The sequence below is a fragment of the Prionailurus viverrinus genome, chromosome F2, assembly GCF_022837055.1.
Source record: "Prionailurus viverrinus isolate Anna chromosome F2, UM_Priviv_1.0, whole genome shotgun sequence".
NCBI classification, from domain to species: Eukaryota; Metazoa; Chordata; class Mammalia; order Carnivora; family Felidae; genus Prionailurus; species Prionailurus viverrinus.
This window is the reverse complement of record NC_062578.1, coordinates 23375631-23396808: the sequence shown is the minus strand read 5'-3', so window position 1 is coordinate 23396808 and position 21178 is coordinate 23375631. Positions and strand designations below refer to the sequence as shown.

The 21178-nt window shown below is 34.9% G+C and overlaps 1 protein-coding gene across 20 annotated transcripts in view; it reads left to right on the top strand.

The window, feature by feature from the left end:
* The window catches only part of STAU2 (staufen double-stranded RNA binding protein 2), a 310084-nt gene that overhangs the window by 122352 nt on the left and 166554 nt on the right, over window positions 1-21178 (top strand). For all 20 annotated transcript variants that reach the window (XR_007148653.1, XR_007148652.1, XM_047842650.1 and 17 more), the window contains 2 exons: window positions 6734-6871; window positions 15209-15340. Coding sequence is in view for 18 of the 20 variants with exons in the window: in XM_047842650.1 (XP_047698606.1) it covers window positions 6734-6871; window positions 15209-15340 (270 nt within the window). In the remaining 2 variants the exon portion in view is untranslated. The remainder of the gene's footprint in view (window positions 1-6733; window positions 6872-15208; window positions 15341-21178) is intronic.

Sequence of the window (21178 nt, the reverse complement as noted above, 5' to 3'; positions counted from 1 at the left end):
AAAGCAAGATTATTGTTTAAAATGTTATTCCCCAGAGTGGAGAGAAACATTTTAAATTCTCAGAATTATTTGCTGCTACTTCTAGTATATAAGTATATTATTCCAGAACTTTCTTCCTATTCACCATTCAGATCTCAGCGTACACTTGACTTCTTCAGGGAAGGCTTCTGTGTTCTCCTCCATTCCCAGAGTAGGTTAGCCCCCTACATTTTTCTTCACATACATCACACTTGTAATTACTTGTACCATGTCTGTCTTACGTTAAAATAAAGCCTATAGATATCTTCTGGAATGTAAGGTTATTTTAAGAAAACAGCATACATACAGTGAGTTGGAATCTAGATAATTTTAAGTATAATCACACCTTATGGTGGGCCAATAAATGGGTCAGGTTGGAATAGTATCTTGGTTTTCAGCATTTTCCTCCCTTCTTCATATGTCTTATACATGTAGACTCTATAGTTCCTTATTATGCAGTAGAAGTAGAGAATAAACTGTTGATGATTTACTTTAATTTTATTTAAAATAATAAAACATCACATTTTATTTAATTTTCTTAATCATGCTGTGGTGTAGCTTTTATCCCATTTTACCGATGAGTTCCTTGATGTTTAAGAAACGTACCCAAGATCATGTAACAGTAGGGTTCCAGGTCCAGTCCTGTCTGTTTCCAGTGCCCATCTGAAACCGGTTGATTGTGAACTCCTCTTGGATTTTAAGAGTAATGCTACACAGTTACCTTGTTACAATGTTAGATTGTTTTAATTATGTCTTTGGGTCTATATTTTATTTTTTAACGCGGTTCTCTTCTATAAGATGAGAATTTAGATAAGTGTTTCCGACGTTGGAGGTAAAATTTTCTGGATACAACTATTACAAGACTGTCTATACTAGTTCGTGGAAAGAGAACATAAGACTTGATACCCAAGGAATAAATTAATTGTCCGAGATGCTAGTAGTTAATTTCAATCAAGGGAAGAAACCAGCCATTCTTAATGTTCTCAGACTCCATTATTATCTAATTGGATTTATGCATCTGTTTTTTTGTCATTGGAATCCGTATCAACAGTGTTTTGGAACTTAAAAACATTTTTTTAAAAGAGGCAAATTAAATAAGAGTAAAGGCAGCGTACCATTGGAAGTACATATTTATTTGAGTGTCTTCAGGAACTGGGCATACTTCTAGTGCTAGACTCAAAAACTTCCCTTTACCTTTTTGTTGATATCCCACTCTTAGACTTATAACTTATTGTCTGTATCTGTCTGTTCTTATCAATCCTTTACTTCGTTTATAATTCATTAGTTTTCATTTTTGCTATTAAGTATGGGTAGAAACCAGAATTTTATCAAAAGCTAAAATCTTCCCTTTCTCTCCTCTTCTTCCATCTAACTATTGCAGTAACTGAAGTTCTCAGTCTTTTTCTTCTTCTCTTACTGCACCTAGGCTTCTCTTCATACTTCTAGGGTTTCAATTCAGTCTCTGTATAGATGATTTTCAGGTACTCTTTTGTGCTATGCGCTGCCTGTTGGACATCTTCACTTCTTATTTATTTCACAGGCACATCAAACTCATCATAAACTCCTTCTCCTCCAGCATTCCTTGTCACAGTGCCTGGCATCACCATCCCACTGCTGCTGAAACAGAAACCTGGGAGTCATTTTTAACTTTTCTCTTAACCATTATATCCAGTCTATCATCAAATCCTATTGAATCTATCACTTAAGTATTTCTTCAGTTGGTTCATTTATTTCCATCTCTTTGCCATCTTTATTTGGTTCGGCTCAAAATCATCTCTTGACTGAACTGCTATAGCAGGTTTTTAATTGGCCTTCCTGTAAGTACTTTTGACATCCTGTCAACTGATCTTCTAAAAAGTGTTATCTTTCAGAGACACCAGTCAGATCATGTCATGCCTCTGCTTGAAATCTTTTAGTAATTTCCCATTGCTCTTTGGATAAAGTCCAAAATCCTAAATATACTCTAAAAGACCCTGCAGGATCTGACCTGCAGCAGCAAACTAGGTGTGATGGAGAACCAGGAAGAACTCCGACTATATACAAGTTTAGTGTGACACACACAGCCTGCAACATAGTGATTACCCTTGCCTCTAATACTTGTTTTAGAGTAAATTTTCACAGGTGGAAACAGAGTTCTGCCCGTGTGATAAATACACAGCTTCATTTCTAGGAGTAATATATGAAGAAAGTTCATATGCACACAGAATATTTGATTTGCAAAGATTGTTTTTTTGTTTTTAAACCTTTTAGAAGGCACTAAAACAGCTATATATAAGTTTAAAAACATCTTTTTAAAAGCTTTATTCATAAACATTTCCCATACAACGTTAAAAATAGAATACCTTCGGGGTGCCTGGGTGGCGCAGTCGGTTAAGCGTCCGACTTCAGCCAGGTCACGATCTCGCGGTCTGTGAGTTCGAGCCCCGCGTCAGGCTCTGGGCTGATGGCTGAGAGCCTGGAGCCTGTTTCCAATTCTGTGTCTCCCTCTCTCTCTGCCCCTCCCCCGTTCATGCTCTGTCTCTCTCTGTCCCAAAAATAAATAAAAACGTTGAAAAAAAATTAAAAAAAAAATAGAGTACCTTCTAAATGGCTTATACGGTATTTGTATGTAAGTTAAAAAGCCTATTACGTTAAATGAAAACTTACTGCCCAACTTGCATCTAGAACATTTCTCAATGAGATTGAAGCTGTGTAGGCCCCTCCTCTGTTATGTCCAGATACCACCTCACATAGTTAATCACAATATTAGTTTTATATTTAACGTTTCCTGACCTTATAATTTTATTGCATGTTTGTTTTTTTCTGAAAAAAATTGCATTTGGTTAGCTAGCTTTTAAAACAGCTTTGCTGAAGTATAATTGTACATATTTAAAACATGCTATTTGGTATGTTTTGATATATGTGTACACCTGTGAAACCATGACCATAATCAAGATAATGAATCTATCCATTGCTCCCAAAAGTTTCCTTGTGCCCCTTTGTAATCCTTCCACCCTCCATTCCCAAGCAACTACCTTCATTTTGGCTGGCTTCTTTTACTTAGCATAATCATTTTGAGATTCGTCCATGTCGTTGCATGTTAACAGTTATTGATTCTGTTTTTTTTTAATTAAAAAAGCTTTTTTAAATGTTTATTTTTGAGAGAGAGAGAGAGAACGTGTGTGTGCATGCGGAGAAGGGGCAGAGAGATAGGGAGACAGCATCTGAAGCAGGCCCTGCACGGTCAGTGCAAAGCTCTGTGCAGGGCTTGAACCCATGAACCACGAGATCATGACCCGAAGTTGGAAGCTCAACCAACTGAGCCACCCAGGCGCCTCTGATTCTGTTTTCATGCTAAGTAGTATTCTGTTGTATGGTTATACCACCCTTTGTTTATCCATTCACCCTGTGGTGGATATTTGGGATGTTTCTCATTTTGGGCTATAAATAGAGCTGTTGTGAACATGTGTGTATGTCTTATGGGATAAGTTTTCCTTTTCTTTAAAAAAATTTTTTTTTTTTAGCATTTATTTATTATTGAGAGAGAGAGAGAGAGAGCACGAGCGAGTGAGCGTAAGCATGGGAAGGGCAGAGAGAGGGGGAGACACAGAATCCGAAGCAGGCTCCAGGCTCTGAGCAAGTTGTCAGCACAGAGCCTGACGTGGGGCTCGAACTCATGAACTGCGAGATCATGACCTGAGCTGAAGTCGGACACTTAACCAACTGAGCCACCCAGGTGCCCCATAAGTTTTCCTTTTCTTTTTTGGGTAAATGCTTGGGAGTGAATGGCATGGTCATTTAGTAGGCATATACTCAACCTTTAAGAGACTGTCAATTGTTTTTTAAAATGAGTATACCATTTTACATTTTTAGCAGCCATCATTTTAGTTGCTGCACATCCTTTCTAATACATAGTATAGTCTTGAATTTCAATTGTACAAATGCATGTGTATTGATACTTCATTGTGGTTTTAATTCACATTACTCCAGTGGCTAATGATATTGAGCATTGTTTATGTGTTTGGTAGCACATGAGGTTGGATGAGGTGTTGTTCAAATCTTTTGACCACTTGAAACATTAAGTAATAACTTAAATAACAATAAAAATAATAAAATGTAAATAATAAGTTTATTATTGAATTTTGAGAGGTCTTCATACATTATAGATACAAGTTCTTTTTTTTTTCTTCAGTGAGAATTCTTTATGTTTTTATTGAATCATAAATGAAATGCAGTATCCCATTAGTGTCAGGGGTACATCATAGTGACTGAATATTTTTAGACATTATGAAATGATGCCATCTGTCACCATACAAAGTTGTTACAATATCATTGACTATATTCCCTGTGCTGTACATTATGTCCCTATGACTTACTTATTTTATAACTGGAAGTCTTTACCTCTTAATTCCTTTCACCTATTTCGCTCCCCTCCACATACAAGTGCTTTATCAGATATATGGTTTGCAGATATGTTCTCTAAAGCCTGTGACTTAACCTTTTCAAAGAACAGAAATTATTAATTTTGAAGAAGTCTAATTTATTATTTTTTATGGGATACGATTTCAGTGTTGTATCTAAGAAATTGTCACCTAACCAAGTCACAAAAATTTCCCCTGTGTTTCTTCTGGAAATTTTATAGTTTAGATATTACATTTAAGTTTGTGAACCATTTGAGTTAATGATAATGAGGTACGGATTTAAGTTTGTGGTTTTTTTGTTTTTTTGTGTGTGTTTTTTTTTGCATATGAATATTCAGTTGTTGCAGGACCAGTGGTTGAAAAGACTACCCTTTCCCATTGAATTGCTTTTCTACCTTTGTCAAAAATCTGTTAACCATATATATGTATGGGTCTATTTCTGGATGCTGCTGTGTTTGCTGGTCTCTGTCTCTTTATGCCAGTACTACACATACTGTCTTGATCACCATAGCTTTATAATAAATCTTGAAATCAGATAGTCTGAATCCTCCAACTTTCTTCTTTTTTTCAAAGTTGTTTTGGTTATCTGTCCTTTGTGTTTCCACATGAATTTTAGCATTAGTTTATTAAGTATTACAAGAAGTATGGTAGGATTTTGATTGGGATTGCAATGAATTGATAGATCAGCTTGAAGAGACTTGACATTTTAAGAATATTGAGTCTTCTGATCCATGAACATATGTCTGTTCATTTATTGAGATCCTGGTTAATTTCAGCAGTGTTTTGTCGTTTTAGTGGGTTTTACATGAATTATATCATACTGTATTCTTCTGTGCTTGCTTTTCTTGTCTTATTTAAATTTTTTTTCTGAATTTCATTCATTGTGAGGCATGCAGCTGTCCTTAATTCATTTTCATTGCTATATGCCACTCGACTGTATTAACATGAGATAATTTATTATTTTGTTGATAAATGCTTAGGCTATTTCCAGTTTTTTTGCTATTTCAAATAATGCAGCTATGGATATTCCTGTATATATGAGCTAGCACATATGGGAAACCATTTTCTAAGGGTATTTATATGTCTATGAAGAGGCTGCTGGTTTTTAGCTTTACTAGACATTGCCAGATTCTTTTCCAATTTATATTATCAGCAGTGTATACGGATTTTTTAAAATTTTATTTATTTTGAGAGAGAGACAAGAGTGGGGGAGGAACAGAGAGAGAGAGAATTGCAAGTAGGTTTCATGTTATCAGTGCAGAGCCTGATTCAGGGCACAAATGCACAAACCGTGAGATCATGACCTGAGCTGAAACCAAGAGTCAGATGCTTAACCAACTGAGCCACCCAGGTGCCCCTAAGGTGTTTTTTTTTTTTTTAAGTTTATTCATTTACTTTTTCAGTAATCTCTATACCCAGTGTGAGGCTTGAACTCACAACCCCTGAGATCAGGATTCACTCTTCTGACTGAGCCAGCCAGGCTCAGTGTATAAGTTTTCCCTATCCTCACCAATCAGGGCTGTCAGACTTCTTAATTTTTGCCAAATAGATGAGTGTGAAATAGTATCTGACTGTGGTTTTAACATGCATTTTCTGAGTCTTTTTTTTTTTTTTTTGAGAGAGAGAGCGAGGGCAAGAGCGCATGTGCGTGCAGAATGGGAATGGGGCAAAGGGAAAGGGAGAATCTCAAAACAGGCTCCACACAGCCTGACACATGGCTCAATCTCATGACCCTGGGATCATGACCTGAGCCGAGATCGAGAGTTGGATACTTAACCAACTGAACCACCCAGGCACCCCCACTTTCTGAGTCATAATGAGGTTGATTATCCTTTCATATGTTTTTCTTCTGTTAAATATCTATTCATCTCCTTTGCCCATTTTTCTTTTATATTGTCTTAATACTTTTTAGGAGTTTTAAAAAATATATTTCGGATGCTGGATACATCTTTTTTTTGTAGTTATATATATTGCAAATGTCTCTTCCCAGCTCATGGCTTATCTTCTTACTTTCTTTTTGGTGTTTTTTGACGAACAGAACTTGTGAAGCAACTCTAATATATTAAAGAGTTTAAAAGCAGCCTTAGCCCAAGTTATCAATAATGCCTTTGAGCCCTAAATCCCATAGAAGTCTTAGTTTCAGATCCATTCTATGATTTGCCTTTATAAATCTTCATAAATGACTCTCCAGTTGCATTATCTTCTCTAGTCATGGTTTTGGGGTACAGAAGATGAGGGGAGAACCACTGTTTCTTAAAGGATCTGATAATAGGTTTTGCAAGCATATTTTGAAATTTTCTCAAATTATTTTTTAGGCTGGACCAGAGTATGGTCAAGGAATGAACCCCATTAGCCGCCTGGCTCAAATTCAACAGGCCAAAAAGGAGAAGGAGCCAGATTATGTTTTGCTTTCAGAAAGAGGAATGCCTCGGCGTCGGGAATTTGTGATGCAGGTACTTCTAACTTCTGTATTAGAAAACAATTTTGTAACTACTGAAAAAAATTAGAAGCCCCCAGGTTGGAATAAAGATGTGGGGGCAAGGCAAACTAGGAACTAATAACATTCATTCCTTCCAGGCCCACCTGCTGCTTGGCTGAAACATTCAAGTGTCAGGGACATGTTAGAGTAGACCATCTGGGTTTTTGAAGGGACTGTGAGTTCACACAGGTTATTTACCACAGAGTGTATAATTCAGAACGCCTATCTCTAACTTAGGTTACGCTTTGCAGTCAGGGGCTGTTAACTACTGGGGGTAGGATGCGGATGGAATTAGAAACATAATTTAGAAAATAGATGTAGAAGATGGAACAGGGCCAAGAGCATGAGCTTTTGGGTTATCAGGAAAATTAGGAAAAGAAAGGTAGCTGGTGAGGAATGAGGGACTCAGAATTGCTGAGAGATTTAGGCATTTAGAGATTTAGAGATTTCGGATTGAGGCACAATGCCTAATATGTCCTCCTTTTATTTATTTACTTAAAAAAGTTTTTTTTAATATTCTTATTTTTGAGAGAGAGCACAAGAGCTTGAGCTCAAGTGGGGGAGGGGCAGGGAGAGGAAGACAGAGGATCCAAAGCAGGCTCCTCGCTGTGAACGTGGAGCCCTGTAGCGGGGCTTGAACTCATGAACTGTGAGATATGACCTGAGCTGAAATCAAGAATTGATTGCTTAATTGACTGAACCACCCAGGTGCCCCCCTCCTTTTAAAATTCTACCCATTCATCTTCATTTGCCAACTCAAGCCCCAGTAGTGAAGAAACCTTTAATTTTTATTACGTAATTTTCAAACATACCCAAAGGTGGATATACTTAATTAATAGTTTACTACAAATAATAATACAATGGAATACAAATAGCATATGAGGAATATGCCCAGCATCCAAACCCAACAATTAAGATTTTTGCCACACTTACTTCAGCTATCAATTTTTCTTTCCTCCTTCCCTCTCTTTCTTCTTTTCTTGAAGTATTTGAAAGGTAATATCTAGCCACCTATCATTTTAACCTGTGTACTTAGTGTATATCCCTAAAAAATATGGAAGTTTTTCTTTTGTGTTTTTACATTAGGCATGATTCATACTGATTAGAATCATCTAATACTCAGTCTATATTGAAATTCTGCTTACTGTACCCAAACTGTTTTTGTTATAATTGGCTTGTCAAAGCAACTTTCTCCAATTAGACTCATAGATCTCATTTTTAATTAATCCAGTTAAAACCAACAGATATTTGTTAAGTGTTGACCATGTGGCAGACATTTTGGCACTAATATACAGTATCTCATATTGATTAACTTCTCATGCATATTTAAATTTTACCTTCTTTCCCAATTTATAATCTCCACGTTTCTTTATCTCAGAGTACCTAATATAGTATATGTATATAGTAGTACCTTAAAAAACCTTTGGTGTACATTTGCTGCCTTCCTGCTTGATTGAGAGCTAGCATCTTGGGCTTTTGTTGGAGATGAAAACTTCTGATGGGAACCTCAATATCCGAAGAGGGGGGAATACTTCTATGGTAGTAAGCACTGTACTGTCTAGATGTCATTAGGACCCAGAACAGTTTTATTCTAGTATTTTACTTTGTAAAATATGGGCACTATTTTTCTTTTTACATGCTTAGCTTTAAAGAATTCTAGGAAATATTTTTAGAACTCTAAACCCTGAGGGGGGTGGGGGGTGGAAATCACCTAAAATTTAGACCTGTGTTAGGATAAAAACTGGTTTTGACTTTATTAAACAATTTTTTTTTCTGTGAAGTATATTGAGTACCCCTTTTGAAAAAGGAATTTAGAATGTCTTAGGCCAGTTTCCATTTTATGGGTATTCATAAACATTCTAGTCAAATGGGAACATTTGGCTGTGCTTTTAAATGTTTTCACACTGAATTCATATTGTTTTTTCCCCTTCTGGAAGCCCCAGTGGATTCATTATAGTATTGCAGCAAGTTTATCAAAGTAAAGCTTTTGTATAAATTACTTAAGCAATGTTATCATTTGTTATAATTGAATGTGGAAGTAAAATATCCAGAGATAATATGCTCATATTTATCTATCACCAAAAAAAAAAAAAAAGGTAAGTTTGTGTGTTATAAAGTAGATGCAGTTACTTGTACTGATTATTAGACAAGGAAAATCTCTGATGACATTATCTGGGTGTTTATTTCTAGAGTATATTTCTCAAAGCTTTTTAGGTGTTTATTTCTAGAGTGTATTTCTTAAAGCTTTTTATTATTTTAGAAAGAGGTATTTTAAGTTTTCAATGAGAAAATAATGACAACTACACCAAATTGTATATCAGCACATTCTATTATTATATATCATGAGTTAATTTTTCTACCTCTGATTAAGGTCTTCAGGTTTTAAAAAATGCATAAAGCAAGTTTCATCTATTATATTTGTTTTTTTTTTTCTTTAATGTTTATTTATTTTGAGAGAGAGAGCAGGGGAGGGGCAGAGAGCGAGGGAGAGAGAAACAATCCCAAGTAGGCTCTGCACTGTCAGCACAGAGCCCATTGCAGGGCTTGATCCTATGAATGGTGAGATCATGACTTGAGCTGAAACCAAGAATTGGACACTTAACTGACTGAGCCCCCCAGTGCTCCTATTTTTTTTTCTTTTTTTAAGAGAGAGAGAAGGCGCAAGTGAGCGAGGAGCAGAGAGAGAGAGAGAAGCGGGGCTCACCTGAAGTGGGGCTCATGTTATTTTTACCTGAAGTGGGGTTCGAGCTCACCCAATGCAGCTCATGCTCTACCCAAGTGGGACTGGATCTCCCCTGAACCAGGGTTCAAACTCATGAACCCATGAGATCACAACCTGAGCTGAAGTCAGATGCTTAACTGACTGAGCCACCCAGGCACGCCCATCAATTTTTTTTGTGACTCATTGAAAGTGAATCAATTAAGTCTGGTAAATGCCACTTTAGAACTATTTTTTTTTTTTACTTTTTTTGAGGACTTATTTAAATAATTTGTTTAAAGATAAAAACCTGGCAGTCTTAAAGTTATTGCATAGCAAAATAATTGATCTTCTTTGTAGACAACATTTTAATGTAAAACTATTATTTGTAATAATTTAAAAATATTGTGAATTTTTGAGGAAGATGGCTTATGAAGTTTACTTACATACTTACTTGCTTACTTACACATTTACATGCTTTTATAATTATATGACTTATTTTTTTGAACGTTCACTGTGTTTGTTAGCAAGGAATCAAAGTCCTTCAGCACAGTCCTCTTTTTCGATACTAGCAAATAACTCTGGGATAATTACCTGCAACCTTTTGAACCATGCCACCATGTCAACTTGTGTGAGGTAAGGGGTAGGAGAATAGGAAAAATGAATCTGGAAGTACCGGTTCTAGAAGTAAGTCTTGAAGGTGTCAGAATAGGTCAGATGGAAAGCTGGCAGATACAGATCCAACATGAATGCTGAGTCGGGAACAGTATTACCCAAGAGCAGGAGACTGGAGTCAAAGAGCATCAGGCCTGGGTAGATAAATGAGATTTAGAGATGAAGCAGCAAAAGAATTGAATGAGAGCTCGTGAGGTGTATGTAGCATGTCAAAACAGCTGAAACTTTTTTTTTTTTTTCCCCTGCTGACTGATTCTGCTTCCATTTACTTTGGCAAGTCTTTTGTCCCTCAGAGCAGTAGAGGAAGCTTCTGACGTGGCTGGCCTACTCTGTTAACTAGCAAGCATTCCAGCAACAACACAGGGGCTGATGAAGCTGGGAACTAACCAAACACTGGAAAAAATAACAGGTAGCAGAGGCCTGGCTCTAGCTAGGTACTCAAGCACATTATACCTAGGGCCTGCTATATTCAGGTCAGGTGCAGGCCAGCACAGATATGGAAGATAGTATGTGTTCACCCAGCTCCAGGGATCTGCTGTGGACAGTATTAAGTATTAGATCAGTGCTTCTGAGGGAAGTCCATAGACTACTGCTGATTTGTCATAATGTGCAGGTTTCTAGTTTTAGAAGAAAGAGCAATGAAATGTTTCAAAGACAGTGCACAGATTTGAACTGTAACATTTGTGATAGTTGTTACAGAAACTCTGTAAAGAATATGTTTTCAGTGTTTCATATACAACTATGTCATTTAGTTCATCTTGACTTTCTTTGTCGTATAATTTGCACATTGTTTATACTTAAGTTCTTTAACCACTGTGTTAGAAGTACTTGGTTCACTGAAGCTTAAACGTGGTGATGGAAATGGTAACACAAATCAAACTGAAATAATGGTGTAAGAATAAATGGCAAGCAGTACACAAGTGTGGACACCAGATGGAAACTGGTATGTTCTGGGACAAGTGAAATAGCCAGTTACGCTTTCGCCCAAGAGCCAGAAAACAAAACTGTGTGTAGAAGTGTCATGCTTTATGTCCGAAAGCTGGATTAGTTGTACAACATACCAGTTCATTACTAGTACACAGTATATTGTAATTGTGAAATTTTATTAAGGTGGCATGAAACTATTGAAGCTAATTTTTTTTTAAAGCAAAGCATAGTGACATCAAATTTTCATTTATAGATTGCCTGTTCAGCTTTCTTGCTCATTTTTCTACTAGCTTTAAAAAAATTGATTTGGGTGTGCCTGGGTGGCTGGCTCAGTTGGTTAAGCATCCAACTTCTGCTCAGGTCATGATCTCACGGTCCGTGACTTTGAGTCTCGTACAGGTCTCTCTGCTGTCAGTGCAGGGCCTGCTTTGGATCTTCTGTCTCCTCTCTCTGCCCCCCCTGCCACTTGTGCTTGTTCACTCTCTCTCAAAAATAAATAAATATTAAAGAATAAATAAATATTTAAAAAAATTGATTTATCGGAATCTACTATATATTCTGGAATGTAAGTCTTTTTCAGTTACGTGGCCTTTCAAGTATCTCCTCTTGTGTTGTGACTTTACTTCCCCCCCCCCCCCCCCAATTTTAGTGATGTTCTTTTGAGGAACAGAAGTAATTTTTTTTTTAAGTTTGTCTATTTTGGGGGTGGGGAGAGGCAGAGAGAAAGAATCCCAAGCAGGCTCCGTGCTATCAGCACAGACCCGATGTTGGGCTTAATCTCACAACTGTGAAATCATGAACTGAGCCATAATCAAGAGTTGTATGCTTAACCAACTAAGCCACCCAGACACCCCCAGAAGTAATTTATTTTAATGCAGACAAATTTATGTGTCTTTTCCCTCATGTTGACTTTATAAGTGTAGACATCCAGAAGAATAATGCCCCCACCTTGTTTCTCTTCAATAGGATCTTGAATGTTCTTAGTACTTTGCATTTCCGTGTAAATTTTGGAGTCAGCTTGTCAAGTATTGTAAAAATCATGTGTGGGATTTTGATGGTAATTCATTGAATTTATAGGTCAATTTGAAGAGAATTGATATCATATTGAGTATTAAGTACATGAGTATGGCGTATCTCTATTTATTAGGTTTATCTTAATTTTTCTTGGTGCTTATTATTTTTTTATATAAAGTTCTTAAACATCATAGGTATTTGATTTTCATTCAATGTAAATGGTATCTTTTAATAATTTTCTACTTGATTGTTGATGGGATATAACAATGCAGTTGGCTTAGGGCTCCTGGGTGTTTCAGTCGGTTAGGCTTCTGACTTCGGCTCAGGTCATGATGTCACAGTTCGTGGGTTTGAGCCCCGTATCAGGCTTTGTGCTGACAGCTCAGAGCCTGGAGCCTCCTTCAGATTCTGTGTCTCCCTCTCTCTTTTTCCCTCCTCCTACTTAGGCTTTCTCACTCTCTCAAAAATAAATACATAAATAAACATTAGAAAAATGTGGTTGGCTTTTGTATACTATAATATACATTGAAAACTTTACACTCTCATAAAGTCTTATAATTTAGCTGTAGATATTCTTGGATTTCCTATATAAATATCATACATCCAAATAATGACAATTTGTTTTTATACTTCTAATTCTATGGTTTTTTTCTTGTCTTATTGCTCTGTCTAGGATTTGTAGTAAAATGTTAAATACTAGTAAAAATAGAGAGCATCTTTGTCTTGTTTCTAATATCAAAATTTCAACAGTAAGTATAATGTTCGTTGAAGTTTGCTATAGACTTTTTGCAGAATGCCCTATATCATATTAAGTAAGTTCCCTGTTTTCCTTAGTTTGCTAGGAGTTTTTATTATGAATGTATGGTGAGTTTTATCACATGCTTTTGCTCAATTTGTTAGGATGACCATATGTTTTGTCTCCTCAATCTGTTAATATAGCAGATTCCACTGATTGATTTTACTTGAATTTCGAATGTTAGACCAATCTTGCATTTCTGGAATAAACCTAACTTCATCATGATTTTTCTTTTTATATATTGCTTTGTTCAATATACTATATTATGCAGTTTAAACTTTAACAGTTATACTTGGGAATGAAATTGGTCTGTACATTTTCTTTCTTAAATTGTTCCTGTTGGGTTTTAGAAACAAACTGATACCTCATTGAATAATTGGGGACTGATTTCTCTTTTTCTTTTATTATGTGAAGTTTTGTAAGGTGAGCATTATTCTTTCTTAAATATTAGGTAGAACTTGCTGGAGAAGCTCTCAGGAATTTTCTTCATGAACACGTTTTTAATTATTGTTTTAATTTTTTTCTTTTAGTAGTTATAGAGCTATACAGTTCTGGGTTTATTCTGTGCCAGTTTTGGTAATTTGTATTGTTCAGGAATTTTTATACTTTCTCTAAGTATTCAAAAGTTTTTAGCTAAAATACTCAATATCCCTTATTATTTTTTAATTCTACAGAAGCCATAGTAATCTCCCATTTTCTTCTTATTTGTGTCTTCTCTTGCTTTTTCTTGATCAGTCTTAACTTTGGTTTATCATTTTATTAGTCTTTTCAGGGAACCAACTTTTGCTTTTTTTGAATTTCTCTATTGTATTTTTTCTTTATCCTTAATTTCCCTCCTTGTCTCTATTCCATTTTCTTTGGATTCGTTTTGCTCTAATAACTTTTTGAGCTGGATGTTTAGGTCATTACTTTCCTGCCTTTCTCTAAGCTTTTATGGCTATATATTTTTTTTCTAGATCCTTTAGCTGCATGCTTCAGGTTTTGATGTATTGTATTTCCATTATTATTTATTTAAAATATTTTCTAGTTTTTATTGGGATTTTTTCTCTGCCCATAGATTATTCAGACTTAATTGTTTCATTTCCAAAGTTGTGCTTATCTTCTTTCTTATTTGCTGCTTTGATCATTTGTTGAGACCAGTGTATAAAAACAAATCCCACTGTAGTTGTGTATTTTTTATTTCTCCTTGTAATGCTATATACTTCTTGCTTTCTTTACTTTTAAAAAATTATTTATTTTTTCCTTTTTGCTTTCCACTATAATTTTTATATTTGCATTAGCTTTTGGCACATGCATCATTAAAAGCTCTACCCAATTCAGAAAATGTATATGTGGGTATGAGATGGCTGATGTATATTTAAATACGTGTGTGTGTGTGTGTGTATGTGTGTGTGTGTGTGTGTGTGTATACATCAATGGTTTGCAAAAGGTAATTGTGGAATAGTTCTAATAATAAAAAGCTGTTTATTGACCAGTTATGATTTATTCTACAGTGTAGTTTACATACATTTTCTTATTTAATTTTCAGAACAATACAGTGACATAGATGTATTACCGTTATTTTATTGATGAAAAAAACTGAGGCTTAGAGATGTTGACAAATTTGAATCAGTTCATACAGTTAAGAAGTAGTAGAATTGAATTTTCATACCCAGTTCTGACCTGGAAATCTTTGTTCTTAACCACAATATTGAATTAACCTTTGTATATTAATTTTTCTCAGGAACTATTTAATATAAACCTTTGTAAACTTGGGATACAATGTAAACATTGTTTTGAATTGCACCACCATGACTTTCAGTCTTTTAGTATATTAACTTAGATAATGCTAAATGTAGTCATAACCAACATAAACTCTGTTGTAATGTGAATTTTATTTTTCTGCTTATAGAAGTATTTTTGTTTAAAAAATCAAGTAACATAGAACTATGTATGGAAGTAAAAGTCATTTAAGATTCTGTCACCCTGGGATAAACCCCCATTGCCGTTTTGAGGACCATATTGTCATATTTTTCACCACATATATTTTCACTTGTGTATATAATTTTATGTAATTGGGAGACTAGCTTAACTGCTGTTTTCATTTTGGACTGAACTTTACATTTGTGAGTGCTAGAGAGCATAACACATTGCTTTTGGGTATTAAGGAGTTCTTGTTTACCAAAGCAATTACCATCCATTTCTTACTTTAATCCTACCAGGTCAAAGTAGGCAATGAAGTTGCTACTGGAACAGGACCTAACAAAAAGATAGCCAAAAAAAATGCTGCAGAAGCAATGCTGTTACAGCTTGGTTATAAAGCATCCACTAGTCTTCAAGATCAACTTGATAAGGTAAGAGTTAAATTTACGTGTGCATATGCCTGTCCTGTCAGAATATCAAAAGCGATGAGCAAATCCACTGTTTTTTTGACTCTTAAGTAATGTGTTAATTAAAGGTAGAAGTCAAAAGTTTTTTTTTTCCCCTCAAGTCAGTACTCTGTATCTTTAAAGATAGATTCTTCAGGTAGAAAGTAACATCTGTTTATGGGTTGTTATATATTAATATTAAGATGAAATATTATATTCTTATAATTGGCATATACTAAATATTGTGTATATTTTAATTTTTTGTATCATTGAATATTTTATATAATACCAGTTGAATAATTTTTTAGCTTATTGACTAGTGGCTTTTGCCAGATAACCACAGTTTTAATTTGTGCTTTTTAAAGAACACAGACTGTTAGCCTTCATTTCTGGAATACAGCTGCAAACACTAGAAATAAAGATCTGAGTTATCCCTTTAGGGCAGGAACTGTACTGGACAGGCGCTCTATAAACTAATTTTTCTATTTACTTTAAATTTAAAAGTAAACTCAGAGGGTGTTTATTTTCTGCCAAGACTTATGTTCATGGTCCCCTATTTCTTCTGCAGCAGTTAATGACATCATTAACACCTACCTCTGTTGCAAGAGAAGCAGAGAACCCCAAATTCAGGCCTTGGCAGATAATTTGGCAGGAACTGGCTTTATTTCATTTTGTATTGTCATTATATCTTTGTACATGTAGAAATTGTTTTTATTAATTTTTTAATAAATGAAAAGTCATAAAACCAGCCTAATAATTATTTCTATCAAAAACAATATACTTTTTTCCATGACATTTTCTCATGTAAGGATTCTATTTTTTAGATATATTTCTATAGGAATACGTTTCTGAAATTCAGAGTAAAAACAAAATCATCTATTAAAAAACATTGAGATATACTTTTCTTTTTAAGACAGCTGCGAATACCTAGGCAATTATTTTCAGTGATTAAGAATTATTTGTCTGTGTGGTATCGCTAGAGATTTCAATTCTGTTTTTATAACCTGGCTAGTCAATGCTTTTTCTTCTTTTAAAAGTATTTGTAACATGAAACCCAACATGTGTTCAAGATTCTGTAGTTCTTATATTGTGTATATGTTGTTTTAACTTAACACATTTATATTGACTTAAAACTAGTGAGTGATTTATAAAAATACATCAAAATAAATCTCATAGGCATATATTTGTATGTTAAGTGAAAATAAAACAGAACAAAAAGTCAGCATTAATTTTTTTAATTTGAAAGACATTTCTTATATACCCTTTGTATTATTGGTCAGGGTTCTCCAGAGAAACAGACCAACAGGATGTATATGTATGTGTATGTATATATAATGTATGTGTGTATGTATACATACACACATATTCATACATCACTCACAGAGACTTGTTTTAAGGAATTGGCCCATGGAATTATAGAGGCTTAGCTAGTCCACAGTCTGAGGGAGAGGTCAGCCGGCTAGCGAATCAGGAGTTAAGTTTGAATCCAAAGGCATTCTGCTGGAGATTACCCTCTTGCTTCAGGGGAGGTCAACCTTTTCTTCTAGTTAGTTCTTCAACTGATTAGGCCCACCCACATTATGGAGAGAAATCTACTTTACTCAAAGTTCAGTGATTTAAATGTAAACCTTCCCCAAAAACACCCTCTCACAGAGCACCCAGAATAATGTTTGATCAAATGTCTAAGCACCAAAGTTCAGACAAGTTGACACATAAAATTTCCCATTGCACCTAGCTAAAAGCCAAACACTTATAACTAAAGATAACAAGGTGACTGAAACCTGGTCCCTACACTCGAGAAACTAACCTTGTAAGTGTTAACAGTAAGGAGCGTTACTCATATAACAAAAATTATAGTATTCTAGAACCTACAGAACATGAAGATGAATCTGGAAAGTCAGGAATAGCCGAGACCACTATTTTTATGTGAGTTAAAGAACTTGAGGAATTATTAACTTAAGATTTGAATATGAAAGTGACACGATACGGTTTACAGTCTTCAAAAGACAATCGTGTAAGTAACGTAGTGAATGTATTTGAGCAGGATGAGACTGAAGGCAGAGGGGCCAGTTAGGAGGCTAGCAGAACTGTTCAGGTAAAAGATAACTGAGGGTCTGGACTCAGGCAGTGGTGGTAGAAAAGAGAGGGTAAAGATACCAGAGGTATTTCTGAAGTGTAAGTGGTATGCTTTCAGTAGCAGATAATATGTATGGGGGATACAGGAATCAGAGGAGGAAAGAAAACCTGTAAAAAGGAAGAGAATGACTTTAAGAAATAGGTAGCAGTCATATGCTGCAGGGAGATCAAAAAAGGAAAGGACTGAATACACTGATTTGTCAATAAAAGATCTGCAGTGATTGTGGAGAAGCAACTTAAAAACCTTCAAGAGAGTTTTTAAAAAGTTTTTTTTTTTAAATAAACAAGATATGTACATGGCTGAAAGAATTCAAATAACACGAAAGAATAAGTAGTCTTACTTTATCCTGAGACCCTTGGCTCTTAACCTCTCTTTTGAATAGCCTCTCCCACAATGAGTTAATATTTGTACAGCATTTAGGATACTGTCTGAAATATAGTGAATGTTATATAGGGATTTGATAAATAGAAATAAATATCCTTGTAGAGATATTCTATGCATATATACTAATATGTCCCCACTTCATAAAAAATTTCAGATTTATTGAGGTGCAGTTCAGTGAATTTTGACATAGGTGTCTTTATATGTGTGTACACATTCTTTAACCACCACCAGAATTAAGATTTATAATATTTCTGTTACACCATAAAAGTTCCCTTTTGTAGTTAATCTCTTCCCCTCTCCTTAGGCCCTGGCAAGCACTGATCTAATTTCTGCCTATAATTTTGCATTTCCTGAATGTCATACAAATTGGATCATACATTAGGAAGGCTTTTGTGTCTAGCTTCATAATTCTGAGATTCATCCATGTTGTTGCATTTATCATTAGTTTGTTCTTTTTTATTGTTTGTTACTGTTTTATTCTTCACCAACATTTGGGCTCTTTCCAATTTGAGGCTATGATAGATTAAGTGGTTATAAACATTCATGTATAAGTCTTTATATGTGTGTATTTCTCTAGTGTATTCTTTATGTACATAGTTGTATAATAAGAACATGTTATAACTTTGTTAAGAAACTGTGAAGATGTTTTCCAGAGAGGCTTTACCATTTTGTATTCCCAACGGAGTGTTTGAGACTCCAGTTATTTCACATCTTTTCCAGCTCTTGGTATGGTTGGTTTTGATAGCTTTGATCATACTAGTAGGCATATAATGCTATCTCATTGGAATTTAATTTGCATTGCCCTAATAACTGATAATGCTGAATATCCTATCATGTATTTATTTTCCATTCATATCTCTTCCCTGAAAAGGCTGTTCAAAGTTTTGTCTCTTTAAAAATTGGATAGTTTGCTTTCTTACTGAGTTGTAACAGTTCTTTACATATTTTGGACACAAATCCTGTATCAGATAAAGAACTCCCCTGCCTTCTCCTTCTCTTCTTTCCTGTCCTCTCCTTTCCTCCTTTTCCACATAGGTTATCCAATTGTTTCAGCATCAACTGTTTTAAAGATTAATGCTGTTTTCATAGAATTCCCTTAGGACCTTTGCTGAAAAGCAGTTAACCACATATTTGTGGGTCTGCTTCTAGATTCTCTGTTCTGTTCTGTGAATCCCTATGTCTATCCTGAAGCTATTACAACTGTATTTGGACTGTAGCTTTTTAGGTAAGGTTTGAAATCAGATAATGAACTCTTTCTTTGTTCTGTTTTTTAAAAAATATTTTGGCTACTCTAGAGCTTTTGCATTTTCATAGAAATTTTAGAATCAATTTCTACCAAGAAAAAAAAAAAGCCAGTGGGGAAGTTTTCTTTGGAATTGTGTTGAATATATAGATCAATTTCACACAAATTGATATCTTAATGTTGAGTCTTCCAGTCCATGAACACGATCCAGCTCTCTCATTTTTTTAGTTTTTTAGAAATATCCCACAGCAATGTTTTGTACTTTTTCATAGAAATATCTTACACAGCTGTTAGGTCTATCCCTAAGTACTTCATGTTTTTGGATGTGTTATTAATGGTATTGGTTTTTAATTTCAATTTCCAGTTCTTCTTTTCTAGTGTATAGAAACACAGTGGGTTTTAGATATTGACCTTGTAATCTACGACGTAGCTAAACTGAGTTATAAATTGTAATAGTTTATTTTGTAGATTGGGATTTTCTGCATTGATGATTGTGTCATCTATGAATAAAGACAGTTTTATTTCTTCCTTTCCAATCTGTATATGTTTATCTATTTGTTTTGCTTTATTGCTCTCAATAGAACAACTGGTACAACGTTGAATAGAAGTAGTTGCTTGTTGAATAGGAAAGCAGATATCCTTACCTCGCTCCCCATTTTAAAAGGAAAATTATTCAGATTTCACCATTATAAATACCATGATGATTGTAGGTTTTCTTCATAGATACTCTATATCAGGTGATATTTCCTTGTATTCCTGCTTTATTGAAAGATTGTTTTTTGTTCTTTAATTATCAGTGCATGTTGAATTTTCCCAGTGCTTTCTCTGCATCTATTGATATGTAATATAATTTTTCTGTTTAGTTTGTTACAGTGAATTTCACTGACAGATTTTTAAAATTTATGTAAAATATTTTAAAAATTACCATTTTAAGCATTTAAGGTGAATATTTCGGTGGCATTAAGTACATTCACAATGTTGTGCAACCATTACCACTATCTACTTCCAGAACATTTTCATCATCCCGAAGAGAAACTGTACCCCATTAAACACTGACTCCTCATTCTTCTCTCTACTCAGCCCCTGGTAACCTCTGTTCTACTCTCTATCTCTATGAATTTACCTTTTCTAGGAACCTTCTGTAAGTGGAATCATACTGTATTTGTCCCTTTTTGTCAGACTTATTTCATTTAGCATGTTTTCAAGGTTCATCCATGTTGTAGCATCTATCAGAATTTCATTCCTTTAAAAAAAATTTTTGTTCATTTATTTTTGAGAGGTGGGGGAGGGGCACAGAGAGAGGGAGACACAGAATCTGAAGCAGGATTCAGGCTTTGAGCTGTCAGCACAGAGCCCGATGCGGGGCTTGAACTCACGAGCCGGGAGATCATGACCTGAGCTGAAGTTGGACGCTTAACCGACTGAGCCACCCAGGCGCCCCAGAATTTCATTCCTTTTAAAGCCTGAATAATATTATGTTGTATGGATATATCAAGTTTTGTTTATCCATTCATCTTTTGATGGACATTTTGGGTTATTTTCAACTTAAGGCTATTGTGAGTAATGCTGCCATGAACATTGGTGTATAAGTATCTGTTTTAAGTCTCTACTTTCATTGTTTTGAGTATGTACTTAGAAGTGAAATTGTTTGATCAAATGGTAATTGTACATTTACTATTTTGAGGAATAGCCAAATTCTTTTCAATAGTGACTGTATCATTTTATATTCCCACCAGTGATGTACAGGGTTCCAGTTTCTCCAAGTCCTTGCTAACATTTATACATGTGTGTGTCAGTGTGTGTGTAGATGTTTGTTTTTGTTTTGTCTTGTTTTTTAACCAATAGCCATCCTGATGGATGGGCATTGATTGCTTTTTGAATGTTGAACTAAGCTTGCCTGATTGACATAAACCCCATTTGATCATGATGTATTACTTATGTTTTTGTATATTTGTGGAATAGATTTGCTAATATTTTAAAAGATTTTTATGGCTGCATGTATGATCTATATTTTTCTTTTGTTGTTATATCTTTGTCTGGTTTTAGCATCAGTATCAGG